The sequence below is a fragment of the Bacillus rossius genome, chromosome 1 (genome assembly GCF_032445375.1).
Source record: "Bacillus rossius redtenbacheri isolate Brsri chromosome 1, Brsri_v3, whole genome shotgun sequence".
NCBI lineage: Eukaryota > Metazoa > Arthropoda > Insecta > Phasmatodea > Bacillidae > Bacillus > Bacillus rossius.
Genome location: NC_086330.1, coordinates 217,428,216 through 217,441,809, shown reverse-complemented (window position 1 = coordinate 217,441,809; position 13,594 = coordinate 217,428,216). Strand labels below are relative to the sequence as shown.

Sequence of the window (13,594 nt, the reverse complement as noted above, 5' to 3'; positions counted from 1 at the left end):
TGGAGGTAACGTGTTAGTGAAATTAAATCTGGGAATGAATATAAATTGAGTATTTTTATTTAACCACGTGGTGAGTGACTTAGCCTAGGAGTGTGGCGTGCCCGACGCCTAGAGCGGGCCAGGTCTGGATAGGTAGGGTAGAAAGGGCTGGTAACTCGTCCCCACTTGGGCCACGTAACGCCCTGAGAGAGAGACTCCGCCGGGTCCACGTGCCCTTCCACGTGGTGGCGCCCATACTTAACATCTTAAAATCACCGGGAACGTGCGCGCAGCCCTCATATATATATATATATATATATATATATATATATATATATATATATATATATATATATATATATATATATATATATATATATATATATATTTAAATTTGATTATTAAAATAATCATATTTGCTTGTAAATAATAAATATTACCTTACATTGTATGCAAACACTTATGTACCTACACATTAACACAAGCATAAGCCTGATTGATATTTTGGAAATTAACTAAATAAAACTTGCACCTGAAGATTTTATTTATCATTTAAACTAGAATATCCCAGCCTGTTGAAACATTAACACTGTCTTGTTAAGAGTGGCATGTTTGGCTTATTTGCAATGATGCAACTGATTTTTAAGTAAATTATTTCATGTATCTGGCCTACTGAGCTATTATTCTAACTTAGCCAAGTAACATATAGGATTTACAGTCATTTTGACAGACTCAATGGCAGTATTCACAAAGCCCTTTGTCAATCATTAACAATCCCAACATATTATCACAAGACAGTTTCATTTCTATAGTAAAAGGCTCATTACTTTTCATTAAAAGATGTATGTAATACAAACTGTCTTTAAGAAATGTTTTCATCAGGTGGCTACAAATGGTTCAAATGTGGCACGCATGAACTGCGTTACACATCACCCGCATAGGGTACGCTGCACTCACCATGCCCTTGTTTAGGTTCTTGTTGATCATGCAGAAAGCGTGTGGTGGCATCTCGCCCTTGTTGGTGAGGATGACACAGATGTCTGTCACCACCAGCTCGTTGCACGGCATGCTGAGGCTAGCACGGCGATATGTCACAAATATCTTGGCAGCAGAGTTGTTGATGTTGGCGACCCTGCCTTCCGGAGTGGTGTGCACACACTCTGCATCTGCCATGATGCGCTCCTTGCCTTCGTACATGACTCTGCAAATGCATCACACACCATCACACATGCCCAGCAGTGTTATTAGATCTTCTAAGATTCACCAACTGTTTTCAAATAGAAAAACCAAACCAAATACTTTGGCTGGAAAAAACAGCCACGAAAAGATATCAATTCATAAAAACCCTATACAGCGAACCACTTTATTACAGAAAACTTAAGAAAATGTTTGCTAATTCTCTGTCCAAAATGTATTGAACACAAGGCATTTTCACCTCTATAATTCAACCAATCAGGAGTCAAAGTCTGACTCTCTTTTCTTACTTTTGCAACTCATACACAGAGATTTTCTTTCAGTGAGCTACTTTTCTATATTTAAATTACATTATAACAATAACAATAATAGAAGACCGTAATTGATATGACTATTGAAGAACTGCACTGTTTTTTCAGACCACCATGTAACTAACACCATCTATATCTTAATCTTGAGTTTGGTGTTTAGTATAAGTTGTTTGATTAGTTAAAAAACAGATGGTTGGGCATTGTTGATGTGTTCATGTTTTAAATTCTTTTTTGTATAGTTTTTAACAGATGTCAATATTTTAAGTAAAAATCTCATTAATTATGATTATTTTATCAATGCAATAGAACAGACTATGATCTTCAACAGTTTTTAACTCCACATAAAGTGAACTTTAATTTTTTATAATGGATATAGAGTATGTAGGTAAGTATGTAGATAAATACATGGGCTACTTTGCTAAATGAAACTTTAATATGTTTTAAAAATTAAATGTGAAAATATTATTTTCTTACTTTCTTTAAGTAATTGGCATTATTCTGTTTATATAAATATTGTCAAAATTAATACATATATACACATACACACACACATGCACTCACACACACACGTGCACACACACACACATTATATATATATATATATATATATATATATATATATAGAGAGAGAGAGAGAGAGAGAGAGAGAATTTATACACAATCCTTTATGTTTCAAGTATGTGTATAACCACAATCATGTTGGAATCTCAATGGGATTCTATGTTTTACAATGACATTAAATTATTGGAGCATAGGACATATATTTACAGTATATTATAAAAAAAACTAAACATTTTTTTGACACCTTGTTGTCTTTAATCATGCATTTGTTCCAACTTTATTAAAAATTTAATGAATTTTTTTAATCAAGTTGGGGAAAGGATTAGGGATGTCCTATTTTCTATTAGTAAGACTCTCTGTTCAATAATTCAATAAAAACCCTTTGCTAATATTTTTGTGTAGACTGATGTCAACTTTTATCATGTGTAATTGGAGGTCTGACAGTCTACGTCACCACAGATGTGAAAGGACTATGTCTAGTGCATGAGTGTACCTCCAGTCTGACATGGTGGGTGGGACAGGCTTCCGACTGCTTCAGACTGCTTCAGACTGCTTCAGCTAGTTGCAGGCAGCTGCAGGGGCAAGCTTTTCTACAATTTAGTTCAAATAAGACTGACCTTTTTTCCAGTTATGTGACTGTTTACCTGATACTGTCACAGCTGTTTTCCATTCTTAAACGGTGTTCTTGGGATGTGGGAAGATTCATACATGATAGGTGGCCAAGATGAGGTATGCAGTAATGTAATTAGTATTTTAAGAGTGTATGGAAGTGTTAATATGTTCCTATTTTATTCTCTTATGTCATTATTAAGTATTTTCCATTATAAGTTATTATAGAAATACTTAGGTAATAATATGGCTGGCTTAAAATAAAAAGATCACTACCTGCGAAGAGGGCTCTTTGGAATTGTGAAAGCGAACTCTATAGACTATGGCCTCTTTGGCGTGTGAGGTCAGAGAGAAGGGAAGCAAATTAGCAGATGGCAGGAAAGGGAGGAGTGTGTTGACGGGACCGCGAGAAGTAAGAACTTCAGGAGACAGTATGGGTGACGATGTGGGTAGCAGTAAGACTATGGTGAGTTCAGCTCTTGGGAGAAGATATACATGGGTGTGTTGCATAACTGCAAAACTAAAAGGGGTATAGTGACATATCCAGAATTGTTGTGGGTGCAGCTCCGAATGACTGAGCCAAAGTCCTTCGGGTGAGGTAGCGAATAAGCACTGCCTTGTTGGGAACACAACTGTAACCTAACTCGCAGCCCGTATTCCAGAACGTGTACAAAACGAATCCCAGCAAAGAAACAAATCGGCCACCGTTTTAATAACTGTGTCCTGCGCGAGACTATAAATTGGTTTCAATGCATTCTAGCGGACGTTTCACAACCATCTATGCAATTTTTACAGGCAAAAATACTAGAGATGGCAACACCATTGCACAAAAGAAAATAATCACATTTATAGTTTTCTCAAGTACTTTCAAATGTGAATTTATTTCTTGTAATTACCATTAAAGTGTACAGAATGTATTCCAGGATAGTTTCTCTATCATAAAATTTCCTTTGGCACACCTACACGCTTGGTTCGTCCCCCAATGATCACAAAAAAGACTCTATACTAGTTAATAGCTCCAGACGCGTGTCTGTCATTAATGAAAAAAAAGTGAGGTCTGCACATGCATGGAATTTGGGCAACAGATCGGCGACAGATAGAACACCAAAATAAGTTCCCTAAAAATATGGTACTGGCTGGGTCCTATCGTGGAGTACTGAGTAACATAGCACTGCGCAGGTTCATGAAGTGTAACAATCGCCATTCCCAAGAATCGAGTGACCAGCCATTATCCTACAAGGACTTCCAGGCTGTGATGGCAGCTTTCAAGGCCTGGTAATATGACCATTGCCCCGAACCAGGTAAGTGTGCAACAAACTTAACTGGTGAGGAATTGTAGAGCTAGTTATGACCCCCTCAAAAAACTAGTGCTGATGATAGCAAACTACTCTCTTAAACCGGTGGCAGAGACCAGTAAATTGAAGCCAAGAGAATATGTATAAATTACGAGTGAAAGAAGTACCAAAATGAGTTAGACACTCATATTTTCCAGCACGAGGACTTTAAATTAAGAATTAGCCCTAGCTAGCCATAAACTATACAATCTGTACTCTATAAGAGATTTAATAATTGTGTTGGTTAAGATTGTTCATTTATGAAATACTGTTTCCTACCTGTTTTTAATTTAAAATAAAAGTATTCAGATATTTCTTTGTGTTTTGTTAATGACTAATGTGTTCACCCTCGATAATCCCAAAGAAAAGCAATTTTAAGATATTTGTTTGATAACGCTAGTATGGGATCGTCCATTAATCACGTGAGGCTCGAAAGGATGGAGGGGGGAGGGGGGAGGGAAAATTCACAAAATATCACGTGGGGGAGGGGGGGTGTAGAGAGATATCACATGTATTTATTTTTTTGCCCGATTTCTACTAAACCGAAAAGCGACGTGTGACCTTGACTCGCAGTAGCCAGGCAACAATATCCCCGCCCGCCGCAACATGAACCACCAGGCTCGGCTTGCCAGTCGCCAGTAAGACTGTGATTTTGGCGCCAAATACATGCGTAAATCACATATAAGCCTTTCCTTTATTACTTTTATGCCAGTGAGAATAAACCTGCAACCTTAATGTGTGTCTGGACATTTTTATCACTGTGCTTAATTTTCCAGTATTAAATGAGATTATATCTATATTTAAAGATAATATTCTGAAATTTTTAAAAATATTTTGTACCAAAAAAATACACGTGATTTATTGGGGGGGTGGGGGGGGGGGGGTAGTCTAAAACCTCACCACAAATCACTAGGGGGGAGGGGGGGTTAAAAGTTTGCTAAAAAAACATCACGTGATTAATGGACGACCCCTATGTGGTTGTTCTGGAATAGGAACGCCCATATTAGAGGGGTGGACAGTTTACTATTTAAAGGGCTTCCAATACTATTTGAAAATAATAAATGGTTACCAACATGTGTAAATAAGCCAAACTCATACAATTGCCTCCAGCACCCTGATTCCTGATGGGAATGATATTGCCAAGTCATCAGAGAAGCTGTAAATTAAACACTATAGCTCAAAATGATAAATTTTAGTAAAACAATGCCAAAATCTTTCAGTATTGCGGAACATGTAATTTCAATACAATATTAATTGTGGAAAATCAATGAAAATAAGTAATAAGAAACTATTCAAATTAAATTATATTCATTCATGTAATCTATAAACTAAGTGAATAAAAGAGCAGGAAATTAGGTGTTGCAGAACCAACCATTTTTATTTGGACTATTAAATAAACATATACAAACTTACTGCTATCAAAGAATAATTTAAAAAAAGTTAATATGGAAGTACTTCATAAATTTAACTTTTTTAAATTCACTTTAGACAACTAAATAACCCAGAAGGAGGGTACTTGCTCTAACCCATCACCCATCAACCTATCTGAACTTACTGGGGCAACAGAATAAAGTGAAATCAAACCTTTAAAGTTACTTTCAAATTGTATCAAAAATAGAATTTACTACGAGAAACTGTATATTACGAACTTATTGAAACTATCATATTCTAATGCTGGCAGAGAGAGAAAAAAATGCAGTGGCTGTTACAAACTATGTAACATCTTAAAAAAAATTTCACATCTCCAGACACTCATCCAAAAATAAAAACTATTTTGTAAGTACAGGACTCTATGACGTGTTGATGGTCCTCTGCACCCTATCAGACTACAACATAAACATTCCTCTCTCTCAACATCCAACAATCTATTCCAACGACCTACCCCTTTAACTACTAACAAAGGATTTTACTTAACTCTCCATCGGCTAGATGGGCAAAATTACGCAGAGTACTCTTGAACACTTCACTCAGTGTTCACACCATTAACCAGACAGCAAGTTCCTGATCCTGCACGAATACTGCAAATGTGCACATGACCCGGGGCCCACCAGCCAAGCACTGCCCAGATCGCCAGCGAGTCCAATAGCTCGCTCCCCGCATCCCACTCATCGCCCAGATGCCCTAGAGAGGACTGCCTACTCAGAGCCAAGCGCACAGACAGCTACCAGATAGAAACCACCCTCCTGGCCACAACGATTTCTCGAGCGAGCGGAAGTCAGAAAATTCTATTCCGCCATCTGTCACATGTCACAGCTGTTCATTCCAGCTGCCCGTGATTAAAATCAAGCCGGTAAAAACAAGACAATATCTCCCGCACCTAACTTATTCATTATAAGAAAAAAGCTAAGACAAAAAGTAAATTTCAAACTACAAATACAAACGTAAATAAAATCATAAGCATCTTAAGAAATAACCACACCTTAAAATGTTGTACCGAGACATCATTTACATTATTTCGTGTATTCACTAATTTTGTACTAAAGTGAATCCTCTTTATAAAGTACTTGAAGGAACAAAAAAAATGAACATTCCCTATAATGTGGTACAATATGGAGAGGTTTATTCAAATTGTTGATTTGTTATAAATGATCAGTTTATATAGATTTCAAACATGCAAAATGCTAAAAACATTTAGTATTTTGCTAAGAAAATAAAATAAACTAGGACAGTAATATATAAATGAGTAGCCAATCATATTAAAAAACACCAACATGTTTAGAAGATTCAGTACAATAAAAATATGAGAGATAACAACCTATAAATTATAATACGGTGTGATATTTGAAAATATTGCATTGTATTATGCGGACAAACATAAAATTAAAAAAAAACTTTTGCAACATACACAAGCATTAATTTCTTCAAGTACACAAAGCAGAATTCTAATAGCATCAACTACAATCACAAAACATTACCTAAAATACCCCACAAGAGGTCTCATCAGCTGCTAGAAGCAGGGCATTATGTCTCATCAGCTGCTAGAAGCAGGGCATTATGTCTCACAGAGGTCTCATCAGTTGCAAGGAGCAGGTCTTTTTTGCCTTCTCAGGTGTAGAGAGAGAGTTGCCTTAGAATGTGGCTTTTGGTTTTGTAACTTCTGATTGTAAGTAGTTATTAGAAGTTTTGACAACTTAGGCTTCACCACAGAGTAACATGTGCATAAGTCTAGATCTTTCTGGAACCTCGATACAACATGGGAACATAAACGGAAAAAGAACGCCAATACAAGTGGGCATTATAATATTTTCCCTTTCAAAATGATTTCCAAACCTATCTTCTAAAAGACAAAAACCTTTTGGTTACTTATTTGGAACCATCTGTTCAAGAACAAGAAATTACTGACCATACCTCTAATGAACTAACTCAATTTATGTCAAGTCAAAGAGACTACACTCAGAACCAAATTAATTTTATATGCCTGTTTCAGGTTTCTGTTCTGGAATAATACTATAACAGAATTAATAATTATATATATATATATATATATAAATATAATATGCTTATTACTGACTAAGAGTGACTCTATAATGCTATATGAATTAAGTTTTTATGCACTAACACTTAAGATTTTCATTGCTCTTTACTAACCAGTTCCTCCTAGTATTGCTGCTGAATCTGTGGTGCTAAAATAATATGCATAGGGCATAGCGTCATATTTTGACAAGGCCGATATTTTGAGGTGGGTCTGCTCCAACATTTCCTTGATTTTTATTTAATAGTTTATTTGTTTGCTGCTTATTAATTTTGGCAATATTATTTTTAATTATTTTTCACGCCCTTCAGACTTCTTGTACCTGGACAATTGGTGCGTACCATAATTACAGTAGAACGTTGTGTTTTGGTTGCCGGCCGCAATGAGGCGCTGTCGTTGACCTGGTGTTGTGCTGCACCAGCCACCTCATTTACGGGTATGATTACCAAATGTTTGATGAATACTAAAATTGTTTTGACCACAACCACCCATTTTGTGTCCATCCATCAACGATGTTATGTGCATTTACGACACACCAATGTGTATGGTCAATTTTGGCAATAAATAAACCTTGTTCAGTGGTTAAGACATTTTTTGGGTGTAGCTATACACCACTGACCCATGAAACTGTGTCTATTAGACTCGCATGTGAAGTGGAGTAAGTTTGAACAGGGACTAAATGTACCGGACTTTTGTTAAAATTTATAGGTCAGGCACATTTCTCAAGTGTTGGAAGTTTTAACAAGCACTTCAAACTCCTGTTAACAACTTTAAATTTCAAGGAAGTTAAGTCAACACTTACATTATTTTGAACCATGCTACTAGTAGTCATCAGGCTGGTAATTTTTAATTAACTGAATTTTGCACCTGTGATCTAGCAATCTGATGATGACCTATAGTTTACTTCTGCTGGAGGTTTTTTCAAGCAGGCATCCACCTCCACGATTGGCAGTAATTCACAATAGAATTCAGTGTATTTTTTCACGAAAACACAAGCTGCATGAATTTTATTGAGAACTCATTTAAGTTAAACTTTTAACTATATTTTTTTAAATTATATTGCTTGGACATAAACTTGCTTGTTGAGAAGAACCTTGTTCTATTTTGCGCAGTTATGCAATTTAGTGTAATAAATAGGCCTGTGCGAATATTCGAATTTTCGAATATCAAAACGAATAGTTTATTATTCGTATTCGATTCGATTTCGAATACTAACACTACAAAAAACCAAATATTCAGTCATTTACGAAAAAGGCTCAGCGAGATCACTACATCTGGCCACGTAAAGCCCGTTTGAACACAGTAATTCGGAGCGATAACTAACGTATTATATGTAGAAGAATGTCGTCAGGTCGTTTAAAATAGATTTGAACTGTCAGCATACTGATAAAGATAAATACGTGTCTGTAAAATCCATACAACCGGGACGTTATAGGTGACAGTTTTCAGATTAGAGGGTGAAACATGGTTTGTCGGCACTGTAATTTCGTTCCGAACGTGACGGCGAAGAGAAAGAAAATTGTACAGACCATGTGGAAAACATCTGGCCGCATACTCACAGCAAAGACTCCAAAAGCCTAACCTGCTACTTAAATGTTTTTCAATAGGATAATACACAGTAAACGACCGGATGCAGGCGACAAACACCCCCCCCCCCCCCCCATCCCCCACCCATTCATACCCTTCCCTCCCTTCCCAAATTCCTCGCGTAGTGACAGCTAGGGAATTATCCTTTTCCGTGCGTCAAAAAAAAAAAAACTCTTGCCAAGAACTTACTTAAAAGCTTGCGATCACGTTACATGGTGTACCAAGATTGTGAAGTAAATGTGTTTTCTATGATGGTAGATCCACGGTGCAAAGATTCACTAATTGAGGATGAAAATTTTAAAAAAATATGGGTAGAAAATTTGTGCAGGGAGGTATGTAAGCTGTGTAAGCTGCACACAGTAGCTGAAACTATAACTGAGACAAGTGAGGCTACAAGTGAAATGCCTATTAAGAAGTCATCTCTGTGGACCTACGTGAAACCTTCAACAGCAGCTCAGTCTACTCTTGCAAGCTACGAAGAAACTATCCAAGGAGAAGTAAACGAATATCTGGCAGCACCCTTAATCCCAAAGAATGAAAATCCGAAACATAGCTGTGGTAGCAAGAAAGTACTTGCCTATACCTGCCACACAAGTGTGCAGTGAGAGACTTTTCTCAACAGCTGGCAACATTGTGACGTGTAAAAAAGAGAGTCTACTCCCCGAAAATGTAGAGGAGCTTGTGTTTCTCCACAAAAATTTAAATTAGCTAATATGTAGTGATGTGACAAGACTCTTTTTAATACGAACTAATTATAAAATTGGAGAACCTTAAAATTTTAAGTACTGTCAGTTTTTTGATTCTACATACATTGTATCAGTAAATATGTACCTGTTATCATATTGTAATGTGATGTGATATAACATGTTTTATGGGATTTCAATTCTCATTCCAATTATTCGAACTCAATATTCGTATTCGAGAATAATTTAGTATTCGTATTCAAATTTGATTCGAACTAAAAAACTGATATTCGCACAGGCTTAATAATAAACTATCTTTTTGCAGACTTTAAATGATAATCATTATTTAAATATACATATTGTTACGAACATTAGCAAGGCTGCGTCACCGCAGGTGCACGCCGTAACAATAATTATATTTGCGTATAGCATTTGGCATATTGTAATACCCAATTATGTATTCAAATTTTGTTGCTACATTTACTGGTAGTGTGGTGCACCACAGAATTTAAGACTAACTATAAATTTGCTATTTTAAGCACGTGTAAAGGCATAATTGTGAATCTAATATCCCTTTTAAAGCTTTTAGTGAATAATCATTTTTATTCACTTGAGCTGCTTTTACTTCAACATCCTGCCATCTTACAAGTTTGTTGCTCTGTGTCTGTCATGTTTAACTGAAGCACTGCATCTGATATTATTTAAAATACTAGCTGACCCGGCGAACTTCGTACCGCCTTAGCGTAGCAATGATGCACTACTTTATTTTGTATAGCTGACCTATCTTAGGTATGAGTACCTATTCAATTTGAATCACTATAATTGAAAAGGACCTTACTAATTTAATTAAATAAAAAACAAAATATATATTGTCAAAATAGTGTTTATTCCATAGGATTCAATAATTCCACTAATGTTTTTACAAATTGCTATTGAACAACTTGGCATTTTTAAGTAAACAATGAGCTCAATACCACGCGCGCTCTATAAATCAACTAATAGTCTCTGTACCCCTCACTGCTTCTCTCTACTCTAATGCTTTTTGATAAACTATATTTTTAGTTTTATGTTCTGGCGCGTAAATAAATAATGTTGATGGTTTTCCGACACGGGAACAGGCGACATATAATTGGCCATGTGAAAAACATGGATTTTCTAGGTTGATGCCACATACACTTAGCGACTGCCCTTGCGATTTATTTATTGACATTGCAAATGCAAGCCGCACTGGAAACTGTAAACGCTTAAAGCTGAATGTCATAAGGTTACTTTAAAAATATTTATATTGTACAAAGTGTTGGGTTAGTTTGGAAATAATTTTATATATGGTGGTTCAGTATTCTTAAATTTTCTAATTTTCCGTTAAATTTTATCTTTCATAAGAACCTTCTCGTGACAATAACAAACACAACAAAAAAAAATTAGTGAAATCGGTTCAGTCATTTACACGTGATGGCGTGACCAAGGGAAATAGGAATTCATTATTCTTAAATTTTCTAATTTTCCGCACAATTTTCTTAATTTTTTCTTTCATAAGAACCTTCTCCTGACCATAGGAAACACAACAAAAAAAAATTAGTGAAATCGGTCCAGCCGTTCACGCGTGATGCCGTGACCAAGGAAAACGGGTTTCATTTTTATATATATAGATTTAAGGACATCTCAAGTTTTAGTTTTTTTTAGTGATAAAGAAAAAAATTTAATTTTTAAAAATAGTTTGTATATTAAATTAAAGAATTTGTTATATTCATAATTTTTCAACGTGTGTCTTAACTGCCATAAAAATAACGTATGCTATTACAATAAACAAGGCGCAAAGCCAGTCATTCATATTATGTTGGCATCATATCTTCACACGGCCAACTGTATGTGGCTTTGTCAAGATCAAGAACTGCAAGTCAAGTGAAGGTGTATATTAAATTGAATCCACAGCGAAGAAAATTATTAAATGACCAGAGACAATTAACATGCAATGTAGTTTTTCAAGAGGTTCTTTAATAAAAACAATTTTTTGTCAAATATTTTTTTCTCATTTCATATATATATATATATATATATATATATATATATATATATATATATATATATATATATATATATATATATGAAATAATTTTCATTTGTACGATATTAAAAGAAGTTGAATTTTGGATAAATATTTTGTGTACATTTACCCTTTAACTGCTATGTACTTGGCTGATACAGCAAACTCCTCAGTGCTGGCATATTTTAAACAAATTCTGAAAATAACAAAAGATTCCAAATACATCAGAATTACACTAAATTTTGGTTTTGGTTGTTTGTATTCTCTTCTTGACGTGTTTACACTTCATTTATACTTCACTGTAATTTTTTTTTTACAGATCAATAGTTTTGCAGTGTGTGGTAGTCACTGAAACATGGCACAACACAAAATGCATCCTCGCACAAATCACACATGTAACGAGATTCTCATCTCTTATTGCCTGTTCTTTTGGTGTTGCTGCAGTCATGGCAGTGCCTCTCTGTAGCTGGAACGAGGGATGGAAATTGTCTCTGTGTGAGTCACAATGGTGTGTCAGAGTTGGAAGTTATTCCGTGGCTCTGTGGAGAGGTTTTCATTTCTTGATATTTATTCAGCAATTTCTGTACCACGTGCAACTGAAAATAAGCTAAATGAACATGTTTTCCAGTTTTAGTCATACACAAAGCATGTGCATTCAGGAGAATCATGTCAACTATATGAAATAATTTTTGTACCACTTTACAGTTTTTTTGACATGACGTCTAATAAATCGATGAATGCCGGCTGCACGCACAAAAAAGGGTCCTGTAATGCACATTGTCCCACTACGATGTGTCCCATGACGCTTATTGCATACTTGCGCCGCAACTATCTATCTTCCACTCGATTGGAACAACCATTGATCTGTCTTTTCAATCATTTTTTCGTCATTTCAATCATTAATATTTGTAATTTAACGATCGTCCACCGATTTTCAGCACAATCGGTACGGTTATTTAAAAGTAATGTTGAATTTTCAGATACGTTTTTGACGTGACGTCTAATAAATCGATGAACGCCGACTGCACGCACGAAAAAGTGTCCCGTTGCGCACATTGTCCCATTACGCTCATTGTACGCTTGCACCACATCTATCTCTCTTCCACTCGATTGGAACAACCATCGATTTGACTTTTTCGAGGCACATTAAACTTGAAACACTCCCATTCGGTTCCTACTTTTCCTATCATCGTCCTATCCGTAACATATTAACACAGATTGGAAGAAGATAAATAGCAAACATGTATAAAAGTTATAGTTAAAATAATCTCTTCGTTTAAGTAATAAACATATTTGAATTAATGAGTGCAAATAAAAGTAAATTTATCAATTAAATTTCATTTCACTCCTTCTTTGTATGCATACAAAATAGTGATAATTCAATAAAAATGATTCTAATTTATTCATAAAAATATGCAATCATTTCATCAATGTTTTGTTATGACGTTGTCACGTTAAACTATCATCCGTAAACCGACTTTACAGACAACCAATTGTTTTTGTACGAATAATGGTGTTTTACAGTTACACATAATAATTCAAATTACACCCGGGATCTTTTGCACAATATTTTAAAAAATAATGTAACACATTATAAATAATTTTGGTGTATTTGGGATGCGTATTTGCTATAAAATCGTATTATAAAAACGAAATAATATTATTCCCCTATGGTGCTGTCATCTATGGTGACGGACGCGAACCAAACGAATCACGCTATCCATCCGCTTCCGTGGCAACCAGGCACTCGTTAATACATATTTTCCTTTGTTTATTGCGAGGGGCATTATTATTAATGAATTATAAATAAAATTTCGTGC

General features: G+C 35.4%; 1 protein-coding gene across 5 annotated transcripts in view; it reads right to left on the bottom strand.

The window, feature by feature from the left end:
- LOC134527290 (DENN domain-containing protein Crag) overlaps positions 1-13,594 on the bottom strand; it is a 771,918-nt gene that overhangs the window by 655,256 nt on the left and 103,068 nt on the right. For all 5 annotated transcript variants that reach the window (XM_063359835.1, XM_063359836.1, XM_063359843.1 and 2 more), the window contains one exon: positions 937-1,180. In XM_063359835.1, the coding sequence (XP_063215905.1) occupies positions 937-1,180 (244 nt within the window). The remainder of the gene's footprint in view (positions 1-936; positions 1,181-13,594) is intronic.